A 23,959-nucleotide genomic window follows, 5' to 3' on the forward strand; every position below is an offset into this window, starting at 1 on the left:
CCATGTTTGCAGTACATGGCATTTCACAATCATTTTGGGGAGTTGGTACATGTATATAATACAGTTTCTTTTTAAATCCCCTTCCCCTCCCTCCCTCACTCTAGTTCCCCTTTCCCCATTTCATTCTTTTTAATATTTTTAATCTTAGTTCATGCTTATGGAATTTAATGTCCACATTCATTGAGGTAATTAGGACCTTGTACCTGGCATATTTTCTTCACTCTAACCTTGCTAGGTTATGATTTTTTTGGCTAGGTTATTTTTAATGACTTCCTTTTTTATTTTTTTTCAAAGCAGGTGGTGGAACCACTGAACTAAATCCCTGGCCCATGACTTTCTTTTTTTAAAAAAATGTGGTTTTTTGGTTTGTTTTGTGTTTCAATTTTTTTTTTTTTTTTTTTGTGCTGGGGATTGAACTCGGGACCTTCCACTTGCGAGGCAGGTGGCGGAATCACTGAGCTGAATCTCTGGCCCCGATTTTTGTTTTTTGAGACAAGGTCCCACTAGGTAGTTCAGGCTGGCCTTGAATTCACTGGGTGGTCCCTCCTGACCTTGAACTTGGAGTGATCCTCCTGGCTCAGCCTCCTGAGTGCTAAGATTATAGGCATGTGCCACCATGCCTGGCGTGAATGACTTCTTTTTATTAAGTTTTATGTCACAATATTACCTTCCAACCTACAGTGAATCTGAGCAGAATAGTAAAAGTAATAACAGCTACAGTTCATCAGGTACTTATTTTGTATAACTTACTAGGCACTTTGTGTAATTTGTCTTTGATTCTTGCCACGATCTGCATAATTGTTGTTATCACCCCACTCTCCCACCTCCCACACCCCTCTTTTGGTACTGGGGATTGAACCTAGGGCTCCCCGTATACCAGGCAAGCAGTCTGCCACTCAGCCACACACTTCCAGCCTGTTTTTAGAGTTTAATTTTGAAGCTGTGCATAGTGGTTTACCCCTGCAATACCAGCACTCAGGGAGGTCGAGGGAAGAGGATCTCAAGTTGGAACCCAGCCTGAGCAGTTTAGGGAGATCCTGTCTCAAGTATGAAGGTCCTGGGTTCAATCCTCAGTACCGCAAAAAGAAAAAGAAAAATTTAATTTCAAGACAGAGTCTCACTAAGCTGTCCAGGCTTTCCTTGAACCTGCCTTCCCCTTACTTCAGCCTCCCAGGTAGTGTTAGTCTAGTTTCGAAGGCGCGCATGCGCACACACAGCTCACAGAAGTTAGGCGATGTGCCTGAGATCGCTTAGGTATGAATGGCTGACCCAGGATATGAGCGCGTGGCTGCCTCCGAAGCACGCATTATCTCTGCTCCAGTGGTGGGGAGTTGCGTGAAGCAGTGCACAGAGTAGCAGGAAATAAACAGGAGTAAAGGAAGAAGGACGCAGTGAAAATTCACAGTGTAGCTTTCTTGAGTTTCTGCCCAAGTTAGACTTGAGGGGCCCTCTAGGATCTTTGCTACCGGGGCAGATACTTCTTTGGCCTTTTGTACTTCTCATTTATTTTTAGAGATGACATTGATTCATTAAGAAAATATTAAATAATACCATTTCTCTTTCTATGTAAGAAAATAGGAAAGTTTGAAATTTATTTTACAGAGTTTCACTCTTAAATGTTCAATAGGAAATGTATCTAATAATTCATGAGAGTTTTGTACCAGGTGCTTTACAGTACGTTATTTCATCCAACCCTCAAACCATTTGTCAGCAGCTGACATTTTCCTCATCTGTAGATGAATTTAGGTTCAGAGATTGAGGCCAAGGAAAGAGTAAGTGGCGCAGGTAGGATAAGAGCCAAGATTTTCAGACTCCACATCTGTCATATTGTGTTACCAAAGTTTAAAAAAATGCAGACTGAGAAGCTGAAGTGAACCCCCTTCATGAAGTTGTTTATTACAATGATGATAACTGAGAAGACTGTTTTAAATAGTAGTGGCGGGTGAAATCATATAAGCCATTTGGATGTTACTATTGGAGGCCAAAAACCTGTATGAGTTACAATAATTTTTTGAAAAAAGGAAACTTTAAAATTTACCTTGCAAATTACATGTCTTCTTTAGTACGAATCAAGAAATAGTCTAATGAAAAAACTGCAAATACTGTTTTGATACTTTTTTGATAATGTCATCAGAATTTTTCTTAAAAAAAATTATTAACTTTTTCGTAAAAGTGAAATGTCTCAGATTATTTGAGGGCTAGAATTGATAAGGAAATGAAAATAGTATGTCTGACAGAATGGACCTTTAGAAATAGGAAAATAATGTTAATTCATACTTGATTGGCAATAGTCTTTTGTCACTGTAAATTCATAAAAAGTCAGCTACATGAGTCAGTGAGTGGATGACTACATAATTTTGGCAGGATAAAGATAAATTTTCAATGACATGTCGTGTTGGAGATTTTATAACTTAAAGGCTAAGATTGGAAAATTAAAAAATATATTTAAGTCTTCCCATTGCTTGGTCTTTATTTTTACTTCAGAGCTGATCAGTCCCCCTGTCAGTGCTGGGACGGAACCAGGGCCCCTGTGTGCCAGGCCAGTGCTGTGCCCCTGACTGCGCCCGGCCCTGGAGCGGTTTCTCAGTGCAGAAATGAACAAGGTAGTTCCTGGGACTCTCCTTGAACGAAATTAAAAATAATACCACGACTCATAGAGAGCTTTAAAAATGAAGAATAAGGCCTTTATAATAAGAATGCTTTTCAAGTTTCTCGGCATAACTAAAAGGTGAAAATTACTGAGAGTGTGTGGGAAGAAACATTTTTGGATAGCAGGAGAAAATGTTCCAAAGATTTATGTAATAACATTTTATTGTGTTTCTTTCCCTCTGACCATTAAAAAACCAGAAGCAAACTAAAATTACCTTGTATGCTCAGAAGTTAAAAATATTTGTTGTCATGGGAACAGTCCTCGGCTAGATTTCTTCCTGGCGGTTTGAAGACTTATGCACACCCATGAGGAAGTAGCATTTCATACTTGCGACACCATAGCTGACAGTCACATGCCTGCCTTTGCCAGGGGTGTTCCTGGGCACAGTGAAAGGGCTCTGTAAATAATAAGTGAAGAAACCTTTGTCAGAATGGTAACGGATAAAAAAACGAAAAGGAGGGCCGGGGATTTGGCTCAGTGGTTCCACCACCTGCCTCTTAAGTGCAAGGTCCCGAGTTTGATCTCTGTACCAAAAAAAAGAAAACGAAAAGGATAGGAAGCCATCCAGAGATAACCAGAGTGTATATTGCATTGTCTGCGTTGGAGACTGTATTTATCACTCTAGTTGTAACTGTGAACTATTTTTCAAAATAAGTTCTTTAGAGAAGGAGGAAAAAGCATGAGTGCTTTTAAATACAGAAAGCAGCAATTTTATTTTGCCCAGCAATAAGAATTTTTCTGTAGGACACGCAGCTTGACTGCGAGAGGCAGCAGAGTGCAGGGTTGTAAAACAAGCCAGCTTGGGTTTCCACTCTCCCATTTACTAGCTGTGTGGCCTTGAGTGTGTTGATTGACTAAGGCTCAGCTTCTAGTTGTATAGCAATGACATAACAGCAAGTAGTTGGTCAGTTAAAGGCATATAACAGTATTGGTGTGTCGTAGTCAGTGTCTGAGATAGGCAGGCCGCCGGCTTCATCTTCGTCTGCCTCTGTGCGTGCTTCTTTATTACTCAGTTTCTAGGAAAGGTGAATACATCAGTTCTTTGAACCCTCCCTCCCTCCCTCCTGCAGTATTAGTTTTGTTGGTTTGCTGAGTTTTTACAGCTAAACAGATTAGTCCAGAGATACATTGCTCCATGTACCTAGTAAAACATTAGCTATAACTTGTACTGTGTTTCTGGATTTTAAAGAATGTTTAATTAAATGAAAATTAGGGGAGGAAAACAAAATTATGGCTCTGTTTTATTTGCTGTGTGTAAAATACAAGTATGTTCCCTCTTTAGGCATTTTAAACTGTATCTAACATCAAGTACTGAGCGCTTTTCACAAAATTTCAAAGTCGTGGTGGTGGATGGCAAAGCGGAAAGCGAGTATGCAGTCAGTTGGCAGGACTTCTTCAGCGGCCACGTGGTCGGTGAGTGTGCGGGCGGGCTGGGCCTGAGTCTGCGTCTTTGGGCTCCAAGTCCGATGCAATTGGCAAGTCTTTTTTTTTTTCTGGTACTGGGGATCAAACTCGGGGCCTTGTGCTTGCCAGGCAGGCAGTGCCAAGTCTTTGTGGGTGGGTGGGTGGGCTGAGACAAGGCCTGGGAGTGCTGTGCTGTTGTGATTGCAGTTGAGCTGTACGCACTTGGAAGCAGAAGCATTCTCACGGGGAAGGTGGGCGTCCACTCTCGTGTTGTATGTACTAGCAGGCTGGTTTGACGGTTAAAATTACTTTTGTCTGGGCCGGGGATTTAGCTCAGTAGTTCCGCCACTTGCCTCGCAAGCGCAAGGTCCCAAGTTCGATCCCCAGTACCCCCCGCCCCCCACATTACTTCTGTCTATAATGATAAAAATTTAACCACCTCTTATCTTCAAGCAAGGATTGTAGGCGTCCCTGAGGAGATTTTAGACAGGGAAGGTAGAAGATAAAAGTAATTTACTTGATGATCTGTTATACATTTCTTTGAGCAAATGTATCAAAAAAGCAATTCCAGCTTACTTTTAGAAACTTTTCTGCAATAAGAAAAAAGAAATGGGACTGAAGTCTCCAAATAGTGCAATTTAAGACCTATGTATTCTAAATCACGCCTCTTATATTCTCTGATTCCTTTCTTGCCCAAAACGAGGATAGAGTGCTCCTGAGAGAATGCGCAGCAGTGGCTGGCTGCTTATTTGTTTTGGGGAGCACAGCTTTCCTCGAGGAAAATATACTCGAGGCCCCCCATCTCCCCTCTCTCAGGGCCTCGCTTTCTTGTTGCAGAACTCACAGGACCAAGGCGCATTCCGGTCTGAGGAAGGGTTGGGTTGATTGTTTTCTTGCCAGCAGCACATAGTTACATAGTTTATTGTTTGATAGAGATTTTTTTTGATAAAATGCATTTCTGTTGTCCCAAGGTGAGCCTGACTCCAGGGTCCTGGCCCACATAGGAGATGATGATGTTACCATAAGGATCAACACAGATGGGGCAGAGTATAACATAGAGGTAAGTGCATCTGTGCAGCCGTGTTTTCCAGTAGCTCAGCCACAGTCTGGATCTGTTCTGTTTTCTTTTGAGGCAGGGTCTCACTCTAGTTCAGGCTGGCCTGGAACTCAGAGTCCTCTGGCTTAGCCTGCTGGGTGCTAGGATTACAGGTGTGTGCCACCACTCCTGGCTTGTCTCTGAGTTTTAAAAATCTCAGTTTAAGATGGCAGAGGTGAAACTTACCCTTACTTCTTTTCTCTTTGCATTTAAAAATTTTTAACTAGGATAACAGATGACTTTGAAAAACAAAGATAATACTTTTTTATCTCTAAGAAGCTCATAAGATGAATTCTGCATTTCTTTTTTTTTTTTGTAATGGTGTCAAAGTTTCACATTTATTACACTTGATCTTAGCCAAAAGGCCGAGAAACAATTAAGTTTCACATTTATTAAAGGTACAAAACAAGAGTAAGGGAAAAATGAGCTCTGTGAAGCAAGTTTGGACTGAGTAAAAAGGGTAGAAAAATACAAATAAAAAATCCAGCATTGAGGGGGTGTCCTGAGGAGGAGCGCTGTTACACTGAGAGGCGTGTGGAGTGCAGGGGGTGGGTGGACAGAGAGACGATCTATCAGTTGCTACCAGAATGGCATTTCTGCTTTGTCTCTTTTTTTCCTAAATCACTCAGAAATATCATGACACTTCACTTCTAAATATTTTAAGTGTTGCATCTCCTAAAAATAAAGCCATTTTTTTACACATAATAAAAGTAACACCTGAGAAAGGTTACTGTTTCGGAAACACCTGAAAATAATCCTACCATTTTAGCTAATAACCAGTCCTTAGTCAAATTTTTAGTTATCTTCAAAATCTCCTTCACAGATTTGTCTAGCTTTCCAATCCAGGATCCAATCAAGCCTCTTGATTTTTATTGAATTATTCATCAGGTGTCTTTTTTCCACCAGTAACTTACTAGGAGTGGTGGGAACAGGACTAGCTTCCACTAGTCTGGTGACCGCCTTTCCTTTGAAATCTCCACATGTAACTGGGCGCTAATGCTCCTTTTCCTCCTGAAGGAGGTTTCTTGTGTAAGGGACCGTGTCCGGGACACAGTGGGCCACGAGTACCTAAGCCCTGCTGTCTCTTTCTGTGAGAGACTGGGAGTACCAGGAAGCTCTTACAGAATTTTGAAATATTTCTCCAAAAGGAAAAAAATCGGCTTCTCCTCTCTCCAGGCCCAGTGAGCTTTATTAAGTGTGGAAGATTCCTGGGGCTCATGAGTTGGGTTACTTTTTGAAATCTGTTAGACACTGGTTTTTGGGGAGTTTTTTTGTACCAGGGATCGAATTTGGGACCTTGTGCTTGTGAGGCAGGCTGCAGAACCACTGAGCTAAATCCCCGGCCAAAATATAGTGAATTTTTTTTTTGCAGTACCAGGGATTGAGCTCAGGACCTTGCATTTGTGAGGCAGGCACGGTGCCACTGAGCTAAATCTCCGGCCACTAGACATCGTTTCTTAATCTCCCTCCTGTGTAGCCTTTGTTATATATATATTTTTTGTACCAGGGATCGAACTCGGGTCCTTGCACTTGCACAGCAAGCAGCTAAACCACTGAGCTAAATCCCTGGCCCTATTATATATTTTTTTTGGTACGTGGATCGAACTTGGGTCCTTGAGCTTGCGGGGCAGGCAGCGGAACCTCTGAGCTAAATCCTGGCCCCCTTTGTTATTCTTATTTTTCATTTTGAGATGGGGTGTTATGAAGTTGTCCAGGTGGGGCTCAAACCTGAGATCCCCGTGCCTCAGCCTTCAAAGCAGCTGAGATTATGGGTGTGCAGCACTGCATTTGGCCTTGTCTAGCTTTTATTGCAGTGTCATCAACAACTAAAGGAGTGCCAATAGGCAGTAGACATTATATAAATGTTTTTAAATGAATTAATAGAAAAAGGCATTTTTCTCTTCTCAATTTTCTGAAAGATTTCCTCATGCCAAGTGATGCTTTTGTTCATATACAGGTAAAATCACGAGTGTATCATCTATGAATTAATTTACCAGCATAGAAAACCCCTTATGATAAAAATGGAAATAATTTATTTTGGATAAAACATCTCATCATTTTACTGAACGAGAAATGAACATTGTCTAAGATAAGCAAAGACGTCATATGGACTTAATGTTTTAAGAGTTCTTATTTTTTCCATCTCATCATATATATTTTATGTTTTAGCCACTTTGGAGATTTGTTAATGATACTAAAGACAAAAGGATGCTAGCTTACAGATCCGAAGACATCAAGAATGTTTCGCGCTTGCAGTCTCCCAAAGTATGTGGCTATGTGAAAGTGGAAGACGAGGAGCTGATTCCGGAAGGGCTGATAGACAGGGAGCCGCCTGGAGGTGCGTGGTAAAAGCTACATTTCAAGTGAGACACAGCATGTTACAGCTGACTCCCTCAGGAGTGGTTGTTAATTGGTAGAAAAATGTGATGATCAAGTAACTATAATACTTGGTTTGAAAATAGTTTTTTTCCAGAAATTCTTAATTATTTTTTAATGTAAGAGTTGTATTAAGTGCTAAAATAATGAGAGCAGCAATAATTGGACCTAAAGAGATATTTGGGGAAAATTGAATGATCTTAAGGAGAATTCTTTACTAGCAGGTATTTAGCAATGTCAAAGAATAGCGCCAAACAAAAGGGCCTGGGCTTTAGCTCAGTGGTTCCGCTGCCTGCCTCACAAGTGCAAGGTTCCGAGTACCAAACAAAACAACAAAAATACCTTCAAACAATCTTTAGCGCTTGTAAGTAATAATTCTAGTAGTAAGAGAGCTATACTGTTTGGATATAAAAAGGTTCTCAGTCTTGGGACAGATCTATTTAGAGTCATTTAGAAACTAACCATTTTGGAGAGGTAACCTGTTCTGACTATTTTTAAATTTATTTTGAGGGAGCCAGGGTTGCACTGTGTTGTCCAGGCAGACCTCGAAATCCTGGGCTCAGGAGATCGTCCTGCCTCAGCCTTCTGAGTAGCTGAGACTACAGGCATGTGCTACCTTGCCCGGCTTCAGCTGTCCTCATTCTTGAAGATCTCAGAAAGTACTCCTAGCATTTTACTACATAACTAAATAAATTTGTCAACAGTTTTATTATTTAATAAGAAAGCTACCCTGGGCGAGGGTGTAGCTGAGTGATGGGTCACTTGCCTGGCAGGGCTAAGCCCCTGAGGTTTGGGCTGTAGCACTGAAAGCAGTCGATAACCCTGTTAACCGTAATTTTGCAGCTTCTGTTTGTCATGGAGACACGTTTGTGAGTGTGCACACAGTTCCGCAGAGGAGTGTGTTGATGGCTCTTCTGCTGCGTGATGATGTCCCCAGACCAGCGGCAGAGCCGCACATGTAGGGGATCCTGGCTCTGCCTTTTCCACATGGATCTGTGTGCATAGCTGTGTGTGCTTCTGCTGCGTCCATGAAGACGCTTCCGCCTGAGAAGGGCTTGGGCCCCTGCTTGTGTGTGGCAGGGGTCTCCATCTGGCACTGGCACCGGCACCGAGACAGCTCCATGTCCCCAGAGTTGCCAATTTTTTGTTTTGTTTTGTTTTGTGGTACCAGGGATTGAACTCAGCACCTTGCGAGGCAGGCGCGGTGCCACTGAGCTAAATCCCCAGCCCTGCTCTGTACTGTTTTTTGGTTCTTTTTTGCAGTTCTGGGAATAGAACCCAAGGCCTCACACATGCTAGGCGAGTGCTCTGCCACTGAGCTTTGTCCTCAGACCCCTTGGTTTTGAGCTCTCCAATTTTTTTGGTGGTACTGGAGATTGAAGCTCGGGCTTTGTGTGTGCTAGTCAGGTGCTGTACCACTGAGCTACACTTGCAGCCCTTTCTGCTTTGAGAGAGGGTCTTGCTCTGTCACCTCAAAGTTGCCATCATCCTACGTCAGCCTCCTGAGCAGTGGGGGCACAGGGGTACACCTGTGCCCTGTGAATTATTTTTATTCAAGATAATTGTTGAGTATACTAAGCTCAACTGATGTTTGTTTTAGAACTCTACTGGACGTAAAGTGCTCCTATAAAAAACCCCCCTTGTCTTGATGAATTTGATTTAATAGTGCATACAAATTCATATTAGAGTTTGTCCATCGGGTGAAGAGAAGAGCCGACCCGGATCCCATGAAGAACACGTGTAAACTACTGGTGGTCGCAGATCATCGCTTTTACAAGTACATGGGCCGAGGGGAGGAGAGCACCACGACCAATTACCTGGTGAGTCTGTCCCAAAGGCTCTGTGACACTCTCCCGCGGTGTTCCACGGCCAGTACTCTGGAAACTATCATCTCAGAGTCAGGAAAGCCACATTTTACTTTTAAACTAATATTTTCTGCATAATAGAATTTTTTATATTAAGTTTGGGGAAGTTTGTAATGTCGTCCTTTGTTTTATACAAATGAACTTTGCAAAAGCACCAGTTCCTAGTAACAGTGAACCTGTGGTATCACAGTATGGATTTATGTTTCAGAGGAAAGCTATCCATGTGACCAGATGTGTTATATGCTTTTTTGCCTAAAAATATATCTCCCAGAAGGTCAGTTTTGTTCATGTCATGCTAAAGAGCTAATCACAGGAGTATGCATTATGATGGTCGTAATCCGTTAACTCTTGGGGGAAAGAAGAAAGAAATGTCAACAATGGGTTGACAATGGGTTGAACCCAACAGTGGGTTCTTCGGTGGTGCTGGGGATCAAACCCAAGTGCCTGGCAAGCACTGCTCCAGCCAAAGCTGGAGTTCTGGGGTTAACTGTTTTTTCATTAACATTTTTTGTTACTATGACCTCATTTGTCAGGAGAACTTGCCGCTGAGCAAAATGTTGTTACCAGGGAATAAAAGAGAAAGCAGCTATTGAAGACCCACAGCCCCCGGGCGGGAAAGCCCCATCTTTGTGACCTCCCTTAGCCTGCCGTCCTGCCCTGCTGAGCTAGGGGGAGAATTTATTATGAGCACAGTGGGAGTCGTTGTAATCTTTGTTCCTACCAAGAGGGGTTCTTTCTTGAAAACACTTCTCTCTTGGTCTGGGCTGTATGAGGGGATTTTTCTTATTTTGTGTCTTTGTTCATTACACCATGAATATGGGAAAAATTCAGTTTCTTACAGTTACTTGTAAACAAAGAACAATTCCTTAGACCTGGAGCTTGCTTCACAGTCACTGGAACAAGCGTCTTCAACCCAGTTTTTGTTTTTTCTTCTTTTTCAGTTTATTTTTTTAACCAAGTTTTGAACAGTAGAATATGCTGTTTGAGGAGCAGAGAGAGAACGCGCATTCTGTTCTTTCTGTGTGGTGAGGAGATGGCCCTGTCCCCCACCCATCCTCAGGGCCAGGCTGTGGGAGCAGGTTGGGGATGGGGCCAGCGTTAACTGTCACACTCTGTCCCTGTCCCTGGACGGCCTCGAGGTGCGTGCCGGGAGACAGGGAAGACCGCTCCCTCAGATATTTTTAGGTAAACTGACTTTTTTTTGGTACTGGGGATTGAACTCAGACCTTGTGCTTGCAAGGTAGGCATGGTGCCACTGAGCTACATCCCTGGCCTGGTAAACTGACTTCTAAATTTTACTTTTGTAATTGACTGGAATGGCAGTTTTTAAAAACCCCAATAGGGCCAGGGATGTAGCTCAGTGTTGCCACTGCCTGCCTCAAAAGTGCATGGTCTTGGCAGGGGATTTATCTCAGTGGTTTCGCTGCCTGCTGCGCAAGTGCAAGGACCCAAGTTCGATCCCCGGTACCAAAAAAAAAAGAAAAAGTGCATGGTCTCAAGCTCGGTCCCAGGTACCAAAAGAAAAAAAGAAAAAAACCCCACAAAAACCCTAATCCTCGATATTTTGGTTCCATCTGCAGTTGACTATCAGAAATTTGGGGTAAACTCTACCACTGTTTTATTCTGATTACACTTTAAGTTTGAAAGTGGGAATAATTTCTTTGGTAGAACCATCAATGATAAAGATTAATATCTTAAGGGTAGTTCTTGTAATTAGTAGAAACTTGAAATGGCATTTTCATTCAACAGAATTTTTATCCTTGCAGATTTTATATTACATGTAATGAGTGGTAAAGATCTATATAATAATGTCTTTGGTTTATACACACAGATAGAGCTAATTGACAGAGTTGATGACATCTACCGGAACACTTCGTGGGATAATGCAGGCTTTAAAGGTTATGGAATACAAATAGAGCAGGTATTTATCAATAGATATGGCCTTATGTTACTTGATGAAGTTATGTGACTTAAAATATTTGTATTAAAATCCAAACATTTTCCTTTGACATTGATAATAAGTAAAAATTCTCAAATGCCAGTGATTGTTCTCTGGTAAATCGGTTTTGTGTTTTTGACATTACTTAGTTCTAGATTTCTGATCTGAAGCTTGTTATAAGGAGGAAGCCCTGTAAGGCTGCTTTATGGGCTGCTTGTCACCGGTAGTGTTTTCCTTCTCTCAGATTAAAATGCTTTGAGCTGGGGATGTGACTGAGTGGCAGAGTGTTTGCCTGGCATTTACAAGGCCCTGGGTTTGATCCCTAGCAACCCCCATCCCCCAGAAAAAAATGCTAACACATGGTTGAATCATTGCTAAGAAAGTTTACTCAAAAATACTGTATAAGGCATTTATATATACAGAATCACTAGATCTTTTTCTAAATATCTCCTTATGATTCCTTATAAGCTATTAATGTTGTGTAATGTTACAATAATATCATCTTGGGCCAGGGATTTAGCTTAGTGGCACACCACCTGCCTGGCAAGCACGGGGTCCTGAGTTCGATCCTTGGTACCAAAAAAAAAAAAATAATAATAATAATTATATTAATAATATCATCTTAGTTGTGTCTCATAGTAAAAATTGTTTGAAATTAAGTCTAACTAAAGACACTTCTAAAATTGAAAATTGCTTTGGACATTTTGATACATAAACCTCTTTTACATGAATTATATCTTATTTTCCAGGCTTTTTGTACTAAGTCATATTCTTACAGGTTGTGTAGTATAGAATTTAGAGATTAAAAAAAAGTATTTTTTAAGCCAGGCATGGTGGTATATGCCTGTAATCCCAGCATAAGTTCTAGGCCAGCCCGGGCTACATAGTGAGTTCAAGGTCACCCTGAACTGCATAGCTAGACCCTGTCTCAAAAACCAAAACAAACCCAAAAAACTTTTGAAATCATGTACTTTACTAATTAAATGTTAAACTTTGATAGTACTTACGTATGACTAAGAGAATTTTTCCCTTTTCCATTCTTTTTCTGTTTTGTATTTTCTTTAAGTTACTATTTGAATAGGTAATATATACACAGTACAAAAACCAGTGAAAAGTAAGTCTACAACTTCTTTCTGTTGTTGTCAAACCAGGTCCTTTTTCCAGGGACTTCTACATCACTAGTCATGTGTCTCTTTCCAGAGGGGGTGTGTGTGTGTGTGTGTGTCTGTGTGTGTGTGTGTGTGTCTGTGTTTGACATGGTTGCAGTCTCTTTACTCCGTACTGTTTTCATTTTGCAGTATGTTGGAGATTTTTCCATGTTGGTGCATACATAAAAAATGGCCTTGGGCCAGGGATTAGCTCAGTGGTTCCGCCACCTGGCTCGAAAGTGCAAGGACCTGAGTTCGATTCCCGGTACCAAAAAAAAAATGGCCTTCTGTGTTTGAAACACTACATCATGTTCAAGGGTTTGGGACCCAGTACATAAGGGTCCCTTTTGCCTTGGGGACTTGGAGCCAGTTAAAGAACATAGGGATAATGTGGGAGAGAAACACATCACCTTCTTTAACGCACAAGAGATGGATTGGAGGATGTGATCTGATGTGTGGTCAGTCATCTCTGAACTGCCCTGGGCACCCCCTCCCCAGTTCATAGCCCTGGGAAGCTCACCCCGAGGTGGCAGTGCAGATGGCAGAGGGGTCCTGTATGCAGCTGGGTGGGGAGCGGGGCAGAGCCCTCTGAGCCGAGTCTGTCTTCCATCTGTCAGACTTGCTGGCGGGAAAGCCTTTTCCTTTCTTTTTGTCTGAGCAGGTTTCCTATGAAATTACCTGAAATGAGGTACAAGGCGAAGCCCCCCCCCTCCCTTTTATAACCTTTCATCCCTGTGGGAGCCAAGTGATGGACATGTTAGTATTTCTAAATTATTGTCTCTAATTGTAATAAATATTTAAGGCTCATGCAATCCAAGTTCTCACTTTTTCCAAATGTAGAAGATAAGAAAATTTAGTACATATATAACTAATTCATCAACATGTTTTTCATGCCATATGCACTTCAGTTTGTTTTAAGCACTGAACATTAAAAATGAAGACTACAGAATTAAGGTTCTGTAACCCTTTTTCTAGAATGCTAAATGGTCTTTGTTTGAACAGAGAAGTATTATTCAGTCTTACAGCCCCTTCTCAGAAACGTTCTAGATGTGTTATCTTTTTAAGTATAGATTCGCATTCTCAAGTCTCCACAAGAGGTCAGACCTGGCGAAAGGCACTACAACATGGCGAAGAGTTACCCGCATGAAGAGAAGGACTCATGGGATGTGAAGATGCTATTGGAGGTAGGTCCAGGTGCTGGCTGTGTTGCCCTGGCCACTTGGTGATTTCTGACACAAGGATTATGTCTGCAGCCTTGCAGGCTGTGTTGGAGAAGATGGTGGGAAACCGGGAGAAGTCCCCCTGTCAACCTCAGTTACTTGCCATCTGTCGGGAGGCAGACATCAGTGGCTGAAAAAGACGGGTAGGGGTTGGCAGGTCAAATGGGACACGGCAGACAGAGCATTACACAGGGGTCTCAGTCTAGACACAGACTGGTAACAGCCTTTAACTCCAGGCCAGGTTGGAAAGCTTTAGTTCTGGCCTGAGGAGATCCTAGCAGAGACTGTGGATGAGCCACCGACACCCAGACCAACCCATGGAAATGATGGAATAAAAAAACATTCCCCTGAGCCGCCAATGTGTGAATTAAAAGTGAATCTACTGACCAGGATACTGAAAGATCCACAGCATCACTGTGTATACATCACTGTGTATTACAAAGGGGCTGTAAAGCAGTATCTTTGAGAATCTGGGAGGCATGGCTGTCTCTGCCAGTGATGCGGCCCCCATGTGTAGATTGCTGCATCCGATCTGACCTGCCAGCCCCTGCCCATCAAGCCTGGAAGTCCAGGATCAAGGTGTTGCCGGAGATGGCTTCTTCCAAGGCCTCTCTTCTTGGCCTGTAGATGTTGCCACTTTTCTCCTGTGTCCTTCCTGGGTCTTCCCTTGGTGTGTGTCTGGGTCTGTGTCTTCTCCTCATTAAGACCTGGGGATTAGGGCCCACCCTATGACCTCCTTTTAACAATCACCTCTGTAAAGACTCTGTCTCCAAATATAGTTGACTTTGGAGCTATAGGGTGTTAGGACTTCACTCTGAATTATTGGGTGGGTATAGTTCAGCTCACTCGGCAAGGTGCCATGACCCGTCCCTGGTACTCACATACTAGCAATGGCGGAGACCTGAGCAGCTGAGCCCCTGCACCCTCTGCTCTTGAGGCCTCACATGGGCTGCATCTGGCAGGACCCAGAAGGAGCAGGCTGTGTCCATAGGTGCCACGCCTTGTTCCCACAGAGCTGCCAGTGACCCAAGTAGCCTTCTTCACTCTGCAGATGCCTCTGGACTGACTGACCTGTCTGTCTTTGGTTTTTTGGGGGGTTTTTTTTGGTACCTGGGATCAAACTCGGGTCCTTGAACTTGGGTCCTTGCGCTTGCGCAGCAGGCAGCGAAACCACTGAGCTAAATCCCCGGCCCTGTCTTTGGTTTTTTTGAGACAAGGTCTCACTGTGTACTTCAGGCTGGCCTTGAACTCACTGTAGCCCAAGCTGGCCTCAAACTTGTAGCATTCCCCCTGCCTCAGCCTCCTAGGTGCTGGGATTACAGGTGTGTGCCACCATGCCTGGCTGACAGTCTCATTTTAAATGTTTTAAAAAATCAAGAGTTTTTGTTTGTCTGTCTTGGTGCTGGGGATTGAACTCAGAACCTTACACTGAGCTACATCCCTGGCCCTACCCCTACTCTTTTATTGGTTATGCTGGTTAATGCGCTTCATTTTGACAGATTTGTGCATACACACGTAACATTTTAATTCTTTTTACCCTCATCCTCCTCCCATGCTGTCCCTCATAGTTTCACAATCCTGGTGATAGTTTTTAATGTATATATTTTTCTCATATTCATTCCTCCACCTATGCCCTTTGTTAAATTTTTTATTTTGAGACGAGTTTTCACTAAGTCACTTAACTTGTTCAGGCTGGGCTTGAACTTGGAATCCTCCTATCTCAGCCTCCCAGAATGTGCCACCCAGCCAAGCCTAAAATCAAGATTTTTGGGGGGCCAGGGATTTAGCTCAGCGGTTTCACCGCCTGCTGCGCAAGCGCAAGGACCCGAGTTTGATCCCCGGTACCAAAAAAAAAAAAAAAAAAAAAAAAAAAAATTTTTTTATCTTGGAGTCTGTAAGTTTCTATTTAGAACTCTTTCTTGTTATGAATTTTCTAAAAAAAAGTCTTCCCCATCCCAAATGAATGAGTAAACAAACATGCCTACAGCAACAGCAGCACCCTTGCCACACTTGGGGGAGGTCTGTCTGCTGTGCGTGCTGCCTGCTGTTGAGCTGTCTCTCAGTCTGATAGAACTGCTCATCTAATCTAGAACACTTTCTATTTTTTAAAGCAATTTAGCTTTGATATAGCCGAGGAAGCATCAAAAGTCTGCTTGGCCCACCTTTTCACGTACCAGGATTTTGACATGGGAACACTTGGACTGGCCTACGTGGGTTCTCCCAGAGCGAACAGTCATGGAGGCGTCTGTCCTAAAGGTAAGCTTGCCTGTGTGTGAACAGGATGCCAGAGTGCTCAGCTGATTGAACTATAATGCTGTGTTTAATAAGCAATTTTTGCCTCTTTTTTTTGCCTTTAGCTTATTATAGTCCAGTTGGGAAGAAAAATATCTATTTGAATAGTGGTTTGACCAGCACAAAAAATTATGGTAAAACCATCCTCACAAAGGTATGTCCTCTGGTTTTCTTAATTTGGAGTTTATTGTATTAGAACCTCAGTTATTACTTATTTATAGAGGTATCTTTTAAAAAGCTAGTATGTACTATTTATGATTTCCGCTGAAATGTATGTTTTCTGTGAGAAGTACGAGAATTAAAAGTTTGAGGAAGAAACTAAAGCAGCCCTTGGCTTTCTCTGGAGAACATGAGGACATCGATCCTCAGCTCCTTCTGGCACTGGTCTGGTTCTGCAGTGGCTGGACTTCATTCCTGCACCCGGGTTTCCTCTTGCTCAGTCCCCACCAGACGAGGGTAGCTCTTCACGCCTTCATATCCCGAGCCCTGAATGCAGCGGCTCTCAGCTCTTTGTGCTGCTCGGAGCCACAGCTTTGGATACCTGGCTCGGGAGATTTTTCCTGCACTTCAAGTGGAAGCTCCCAGTACTTTGCTGCTTTCCATTTGCTCTGGCTGCCTTGGGGTTACAGCTCGGCTCTTGGGCACTTTTGCACCAGTGGCCTTTGGTGGACCCATTCCTCATGCCTGCCTTGAGAAAGAAATCGAGGCTATGCACACATCTGCCCCTGAAAGGGGCACAGACTGCCTGCCGGGGCGCAGGACCGCTGGGGGGCGGGGGGCTCACTTGGGGCAGTGTCAGCCCCCTGTTGGTCATGGTGGGGAGTGGCCTGAGTGGACTTGATGGAGGAGGTGTCCCAGCAGACCCCCACTGAGGCTGGCTGCAGCCCGGGCATGGCCAGGGGATGCCTGTTGCAGGTGTGGCTGGCCGCACAGGTATGATCTCCGGGGTGGCCTTGAAAGGACGCTGTCTGGATTAACAGTCCCGGGTGGGGATTGGCAGGCTCTGCCATCACACACATGGGGCCTTATGCAAGCTGGGCACAGTGGTAGACACTGTAGTTGCAGTTGCTTGGGAAGCTGAGGCAGGAGGATTACTTGAGGCCAGGAGGTAGAGGCCAGCCTGGGCAACATAGCAAAATCCCGTCCCCAAACGAGGTGTTATGCATTTGTCAGACATACGCAGAGTGACCTCTGGTATAGCTGTGGACTTCAGGTGACTCAAGCTGCATAAAGTCGGATGAGAAGAAAAGGCCGCTAATCCATCTCTGGAAGTGATGCAGAATCTCCTCTGGTGCCCGTTTACTTTTTCGTTGTGACAGCCTCTTAATGGTTCCATTCGTGATGTGTTTTCCTTGGTCTTCCAGAATATTCTCTCATAAAACAGTTAAAAATAAATTTGCTTTGAAATTTTTGCGTTATTTTTACAGTGCCAGACTGTTACAGTCTGTTCTTGAATTTTTTCCCAGTGTACAGTTAGAAATTACTTCTCCATATTACACCATTAGGATTTGAATGTTTTTGCTAAAAATTCCAAATTTCCTCCACTGCCATTTTTAATATAAATGTGGAAAAGCTTCAGGACCTTGCCTTTGAGAAGCTAATAATCCCAAGAATTGGGAATCTCCTTGTGTAGAAAAAATGGCCTGCAAATTGATTTTTCATGTCTTACAGAATTAGGATTCCTTTAAGTGTCTTGTTTTATTCAGATAAATACTGAAAAAATTAAGCTTTTCTGGCTAAATTCATTATTGTGTTATATTCAGATAGAAATCTTCTGGTGACCGGATAAAAATACCGCTCACCGCTGGATTCCCCAACTAAACTCTCGGTGCTTAGCATTGTTACTCGTGGGACACCGACGCGTCACTGAGATGGTAGAACATTGCTTTTGAACCTCAGGTTTTCTTCACCCTTTGAGATTTTTCCTTTTGCCGAGAGGCTTTTAGCTTTGACAGAAGTGTGACCCAGATGGAGGCAGTGGGGCCTGGTAACTGGGAATTGGGTGTGTTAGCACCACACCGCATGTGCTCAAAACAGCCAAGTGTGGTGGTTTGCTGAGTGTTTTTAATGCATCTTGTAAGCTGTATTTTCTTAAATCGATTTAAATTAATCGGTGTAGTCACTTAAGAGTGCATTACACAGAACTCTACACGTGTGTGATTTGTCATTGGCTGTTGAAGTCAGGATCCAGTTGTAACTCTTGACGTCTGGCTTGAGGCCCAGCTGGCCACAGTCACTGATGGTTAAATGTTCTGTCTGCATGAACCCCAAGGAAGCGGACCTGGTCACCACTCACGAACTGGGGCACAACTTCGGAGCAGAACACGATCCGGACGCCCTACCTGAATGCGCGCCCAACGAAGACCAGGGTGGGAAGTATGTGATGTACCCCATTGCCGTGAGCGGCGATCACGAGAATAACAAGGTGCGTGCTCGGAGCTGAGTGTGTGGGCAGGAGAGGAGGAGCTGGTGGCGTTGCCAGAGCAGAATGTGAGACGTATTCCTTTCCTGTGTTTCCAGGGCTGAACTGCACCAATAAAGTAGCGTGACCTTGTTTTACAGTGTAGGGTGGCTGCCCAGACCTGGCTAGAGCCACCATTCAGAACTCAGGTTTGTCAGGGTTTTTTTGTTTTTTTTTGGTACCAGGGATCGAACTCGGGTCCTTACACTTGCGCAGCAGGTGGCGAAACCACTGAGCTGAATCCCTGGCCCAGGTTTTTCAGTTTTGAGACAGGGTCCAAAACTGTAGTCCAGTCTGGCCTTAGATGTGTGACAGTCCCTCCTGCCTCAGCCTCCTGAGTGCTGAGGTGACAGGTGTGCACCACCATGCATGGCTCATTTGGACTGGTCTTGAAGGTTAATCTCACTAAATTTGGTTAATCTCAAAAAATTACTGATGGGGCCAGGGTAAAATTTAGCTCAGTGGTGCCACCACCTGCCTTGCAAGTGCAAGGTCCCAAGTTTGATCCCCGGTACCAAAAAAAAAAAATTACTGATAGTAATGACTTGTTGGAATTCCAGTTTTTGGGCTTTGGTGGGCTCAGGGTCTGTTAAAAATAACCCATTGTTTCATTTGTAATTTGCTACTAGTGTTAACTGTGTGGCACTTCATAAATAGCACATTTCTTGTCAGCTTCTGGAATGAAGCATACAGAGTTTGCCAGATCCAAAGCCTGGGGTGGGAAAGGCCCTGTCATCGGCCTTGCTCCCAGCACTGTTCCCTGGGCCCCGTAGCATGGTAGAGCTGTTCCCGGGGCGCACACAGCAGTGCCCCTGCATCTGTGCCAGAGTCTCCAGATTCTGGGTGTGAGGCGGTGCCGTGTCTGCATGGAGCCCGTGCTGCCGACCTGCACGCTTTAGATCACGTCCAGACAACCCGCACCTCATCACGGTGCAGGTGCTGTGGAGTGCTTGTTCCCTGCCGTGCTCAGCACACGTGTGCTTTCCCCAACATTTGCAGTCCCTGATCATTTGAATTCATGGGTGCAGAACCCACAGAGAAGAGCAGCTTTCTGACTGTTAATGCTGAGATTCTGCACTAACTCCAGTGTTGACAAATCCTGATCAGTTGGGTGCAGCCGAGGGGAGTTGTGAAGGGGAGTGCAGACAGGTCACTGGGGCTCCTTGCCCTTCCCCACTTCCTGCTCACTGCCCCTGTCATCTTTGAGTGATGCACCTCGTTTTGTTCGGCTGCCGTGTAACAACTCTTGCTCTCTTGCAGTGCATGGCACATTTCATTTTTCCTCTGCTTGAGACCTCGGGGGTAGGAGCCGTTTCCTGCCCCTTTGTCCTTCGCTTCCACATTGTCCAGCCGTGTTTCCTGCCATTCTCTGGCAGGAGACTGCCTCTTGCTGTCTGATCTGTGCCACATGTGTGCTGTGTGACTGACTGCTGCAGGGGAGGATTTGGGGGCCGCTCTGCTCCGGTTAGTGGCCTCCAGCTGTCTGGCCATGTGCAATTTAAATGCTGGCCAGAGACAGGGTCTGAAGTGTAAATTGTTTTATTTAAATGTAACAGTGGTATCCCTGTGTTCGAGGGGGAGATAGGTGTTCACTGTAAAAGGACCTTCCTGGGAGGATGGGGATGTGCTAGAGCCCATCTGTGGTGCTCTCTGCTGCTGAAGTTACTGGTAATCACTGATGTGTGGCTCTGAAATGGGTGAGCTCCTCGATACGCAGGATGGGCCCTGTGCAGCTTGGGAGGAGGGAGTGAACATCCAGAAATGAGTGGAAAAGCGGACAGTGGTGAGGATGTGGAGCCCATGCAGCCATAGCTGGTCCTGGAGAAAGTTGGCAAGGGCACATGGGCACGTGCCATTCTGCCACCTCCTGTGCGCGGGGATCTCTCTAATACCGTAGCATACATGCGTGACTAGGAGCAAACTGACAGCGGCGTGTGGCTGGTGGCTGCTGCGTTGGACATGGCCTGTGCTGACAGGTCCCCTGCTTCTCAATTATGAGGACAGGGTCAGAATGGGGGGCAGTCCTTTCATTGTGCAGACTGGGGGTGCTGTGCTTCCCTGCCCCTTCCATCTGCAAGTTCTTCCTAGCGGAAGTCCCCTGTGGGCTCCAAAGGCCCCTAGGGTCTTGCTGATCAGTAGACTGGGGCAGAGCTGTGTTTTGTGGAGATGCTGGGCTATTTATTGGCAGCAAAGGACAGTTTTCTACCAGGTGGACCAGTGAAGAGAGCAGCCAGCGGGGGTGGGGGATGAACAGGTAACAGTAATGAAAGGAACAGGGTGCTAAGGGTTTGTCACCTCTTAGGCAGGTTGCTGAAGGAACAGGAAGTTGTGTGGGAAGGATGCAAGCAGAAGGGGTCTTCAGGGACTGTGTGAGGAAGAGCGCCTGTCTGCCGACTGAATGGCACTCACTCGGAAGGGAACCGCTGGAGCTGCAGAGGCGATGAGTAGACGCCACCAGAGTTCCCCTCCGTGAGGGCCAGACTGCGGAAGGCAGCTCCCTTAAATGTCTACTGGAAAGCAGACCGGAAGATCTTCGGGCCGAGGCTAGTGAGCATTGTGTGTAGCATGAGGGCCTTTATGAAAGGGCTCCCTGGGTGCCTGCAAGGCCCTGCCCTTGGCTCTCGGTGCCACAGCACTGTCCCCTGGCCTGAGGGACTCTGAGCTCCTGCAGAGCTGCAGAGATCCTGCCCCAAGATGTGACCGCTCTGTTACCCCCAGTTGCTTCCCCCTTTCCTGACAGTTGAGGCATCAGAAAGAGGGACGCAGTTGAGAGCTGCGGAGAAAGCTGAAAGGTGGCTCTGACCGCTGCATCGGGAATCTGGGGTCCCAGGTCACCGTCGCAAACTCAGGGGACTTGGGTTACTGTAGACCTGTGAGAATGTTTAGGTAGTAGTTTGGAGTTTAGGTGGCAGTAACATTGTGCCTCTCACTGAGCTGACACTTGACCTTTAAAGTGGGTCATCTGTGAGCCAGCGAGCAGGGCTTGGTGTGCTGGCCCATAATCCCAGCACTCTGGGAGGCTAAGACATGAGGATCACAAGTTTGAGCCCAGCCTGTGTGACTTGGCAGCTCCGACAGAGCCTGTCTCAAAATAAAGCTGGATGTAAAAAAAAAAAATAATAATAAATAAATAAATAAAGCTGGATGTAGGGGTTTGGGCCCCAGGCCCCACATGTTGGGGAAACTGGAAGCGCCCACTTGCATTCCTGGATTGTCCCATAGGGGCAGGCAGCAGCCTGGGCCAGACTTCTGTCCTGCCAGACTGCCTGTGCGGGATGGAAGGGGGAGGTGTGGTCCCAGTACTGCCATCACTAGGCTTTGTGTGAAGAATTGGAGGTCCTTAGCCCAGCTCACAGCTGCTGCATGGTGTCCCAGAGAGAGGCACTCGATTCTGTATCAGTGGCCTGTGTCAGTGTTTTGGCTGCCCTCACACAGCTCTAGGTGGCTCCAATACTGGACCTTAGAGGCACAGAAATACATGGGAGTGGGCCAGAGATTTAGCTCAGTGGTTCCGGCGCCTGGCTCACAAGCACAAGGTCCCGAGTTTGATCCCTGGTACCCCCCCCCCCAAACAAATACATGGGAGTGAATCTTTATTCCGTTCTTCTGAGCCCGTGTGGCCTTTTTTCTCTCAAGATGTTTTCCAACTGCAGTAAGCAGTCCATCTATAAGACCATTGAGAGCAAGGCCCAGGAGTGCTTCCAGGAGCGCAGCAACAAGGTGTGCGGCAACTCCAGGGTGGATGAGGGGGAAGAGTGTGACCCTGGGATCATGTACCTCAACAACGACACCTGCTGCAACAGTGACTGCACGCTGAAGCCGGGTGTGCAGTGCAGGTGAGCATAGCCTGAGTGGGTGGGGCTGGCATCACGGCATCACAGGTGTCTGACAGCAGAACACGTGTGTGTGCGTGTGCGCATGCGCGTGTATGTGTGCATACATGCCTGTGTGCTGTGAGCAGTGCTGTCTGCAAAGCAGTTTGCATTATATAAAAACAACCCTCTGGGCCTGGGGTGGAGCCCAGTGGTGGATATCTTGGCAGTGTGCTTGCTTAGCATATGCCCAGCCTTGGGTTCAGTCCCCAGGACCACCCTAGAACCCACCCTGACCTGACCTCGTGCCTTACCTGACACAGCGTCCTCACAGTTCAAAGAATCCTTCTTAAAGGAAACAGACGAGAAAGGAGACTTTAAAAGGCTGCCCTTAGAACTGTGTGTAGAATGGCGTCCAGTGACGTACACTAAGGACTCACAAACCGGAAGGCACCTGCGCTTCCGCATCCCCACACACTGCGCGCTCGGGAGGGGCTTTAGTTGAGAGTGGTAGTGGAGACCTCGGAGCTGGGCGGTGCAGAGCAGCACTGGACACCCTGTCCCTCAGCTGCTGCCTGCCTGGTGAGCCCCCCTGACTGTTTCCTCCCTTTTGTTTTTTGGGTTTCTTTAAAAAACTTTTTTATTAGTACTTCTTTGCCGTACAGTGGTGCCTTGGTTCACAAACACTGGTTTGCAAACTGCATCAGGCAATAGACACGACTGCAGCTATCTCTCCCAGAATCGGAGGACAAATAGCACTCACCTTTGTCATAGGGAATTTGCACCTGTATGTAATGTATTGTTTTTCCCCTTCGACTCTCCTCAACACTTCACCTTTGTTTCCATTTTTTTCCTTCCATTGTTTGTTAAATCCCTTTTCTGTTCCCCTTCTCATTTAACATGTCCTTCCTTCTTTCCAGTGTCTGTCTTCCATTTTGCTCCTTGTTTACGTCACACAAGAAACAATGTGATATTTAAACTTGTGTGTCTCATTTAATGGTTTTGAGGTGAATCCATTTTCATTCATTCATTCATTCATTCACTGAGACAGGGTCTTGCTGTGTAATCCAGGCTGGCGGGAACTCATTGATCCTCCTGCCTCAGCCTCCTGAGTGCTGGAATTACAGGTGTGTGCCACCACACCTGGCTGTTTTTCCCCTTTTTAAATAATGCAAACCAAGGATGCTGTGAAGATGACCACTGTGTCTAGTGTGGCCTGAGTGTCTCACCTCCTCCTGTTAGGAAGAGATGGATGGAGCTGTGGTGTCCAGCTCTGGGGCAGTGGCGACCCAGCAGAGTCTTCCTTTGGGTGCCAGGTCTCTAAAGTGCTGGTAATGTGTGGCTCAAGGCTGTCATTTAAGGTGAATCGGCCCTGCCTGCTTCTCCACAGCGACAGGAACAGTCCGTGCTGTAAGAACTGCCAGTTCGAGACGGCCCAGAAGCGGTGCCAGGAGGCCATCAATGCTACCTGCAAGGGCGTGTCCTATTGCACAGGTACGGGCTCCTGCTGCTCGACTGGGCTAAGTTGCGAATGCGTGAAAAACAAGGTTACGCTCTGCTCTGCTCCTCTCGCGTGAGAGCCCTGCTTCCCCTCACAGTGCTGGGAGCGTGCATCTCCTAGAGGGGCAGTGCGGGTGGGCAGGCGGGCAGCACTGGAGCCAGGCACCCTGGATGGTCGCTGACAGTCTCTGCCTGC

The 23,959-nt window shown here is 45.5% G+C and overlaps 1 protein-coding gene across 4 annotated transcripts in view; it reads left to right on the forward strand.

Moving 5' to 3' along the window:
• The window catches only part of Adam17 (ADAM metallopeptidase domain 17), a 42,391-nt gene that overhangs the window by 13,030 nt on the left and 5,402 nt on the right, over window positions 1–23,959 (forward strand). For 2 of the 4 annotated variants that reach the window (XM_013069471.3, XM_087199729.1), the window contains 11 exons: window positions 3,933–4,063; window positions 5,026–5,114; window positions 7,320–7,488; window positions 9,213–9,346; window positions 11,223–11,312; window positions 13,549–13,662; window positions 15,810–15,954; window positions 16,056–16,144; window positions 18,263–18,415; window positions 22,088–22,287; window positions 23,654–23,757. In XM_013069471.3, the coding sequence (XP_012924925.2) occupies window positions 3,933–4,063; window positions 5,026–5,114; window positions 7,320–7,488; window positions 9,213–9,346; window positions 11,223–11,312; window positions 13,549–13,662; window positions 15,810–15,954; window positions 16,056–16,144; window positions 18,263–18,415; window positions 22,088–22,287; window positions 23,654–23,757 (1,418 nt within the window). Of the gene's footprint in view, window positions 1–2,484; window positions 2,604–3,932; window positions 4,064–5,025; window positions 5,115–7,317; window positions 7,489–9,192; window positions 9,347–11,222; window positions 11,313–13,548; window positions 13,663–15,809; window positions 15,955–16,055; window positions 16,145–18,262; window positions 18,416–22,087; window positions 22,288–23,653; window positions 23,758–23,959 lie in introns of those variants that run through there. The other 2 variants (XM_013069472.3, XM_013069473.3) reach the window with 2 other exon arrangements.

The sequence above is a fragment of the Heterocephalus glaber genome, unplaced genomic scaffold (genome assembly GCF_053883595.1).
Source record: "Heterocephalus glaber isolate CG9 unplaced genomic scaffold, H.glaber_assembly_v1.0 deba00001724, whole genome shotgun sequence".
In the NCBI taxonomy this organism is placed as follows: domain Eukaryota; kingdom Metazoa; phylum Chordata; class Mammalia; order Rodentia; family Bathyergidae; genus Heterocephalus; species Heterocephalus glaber.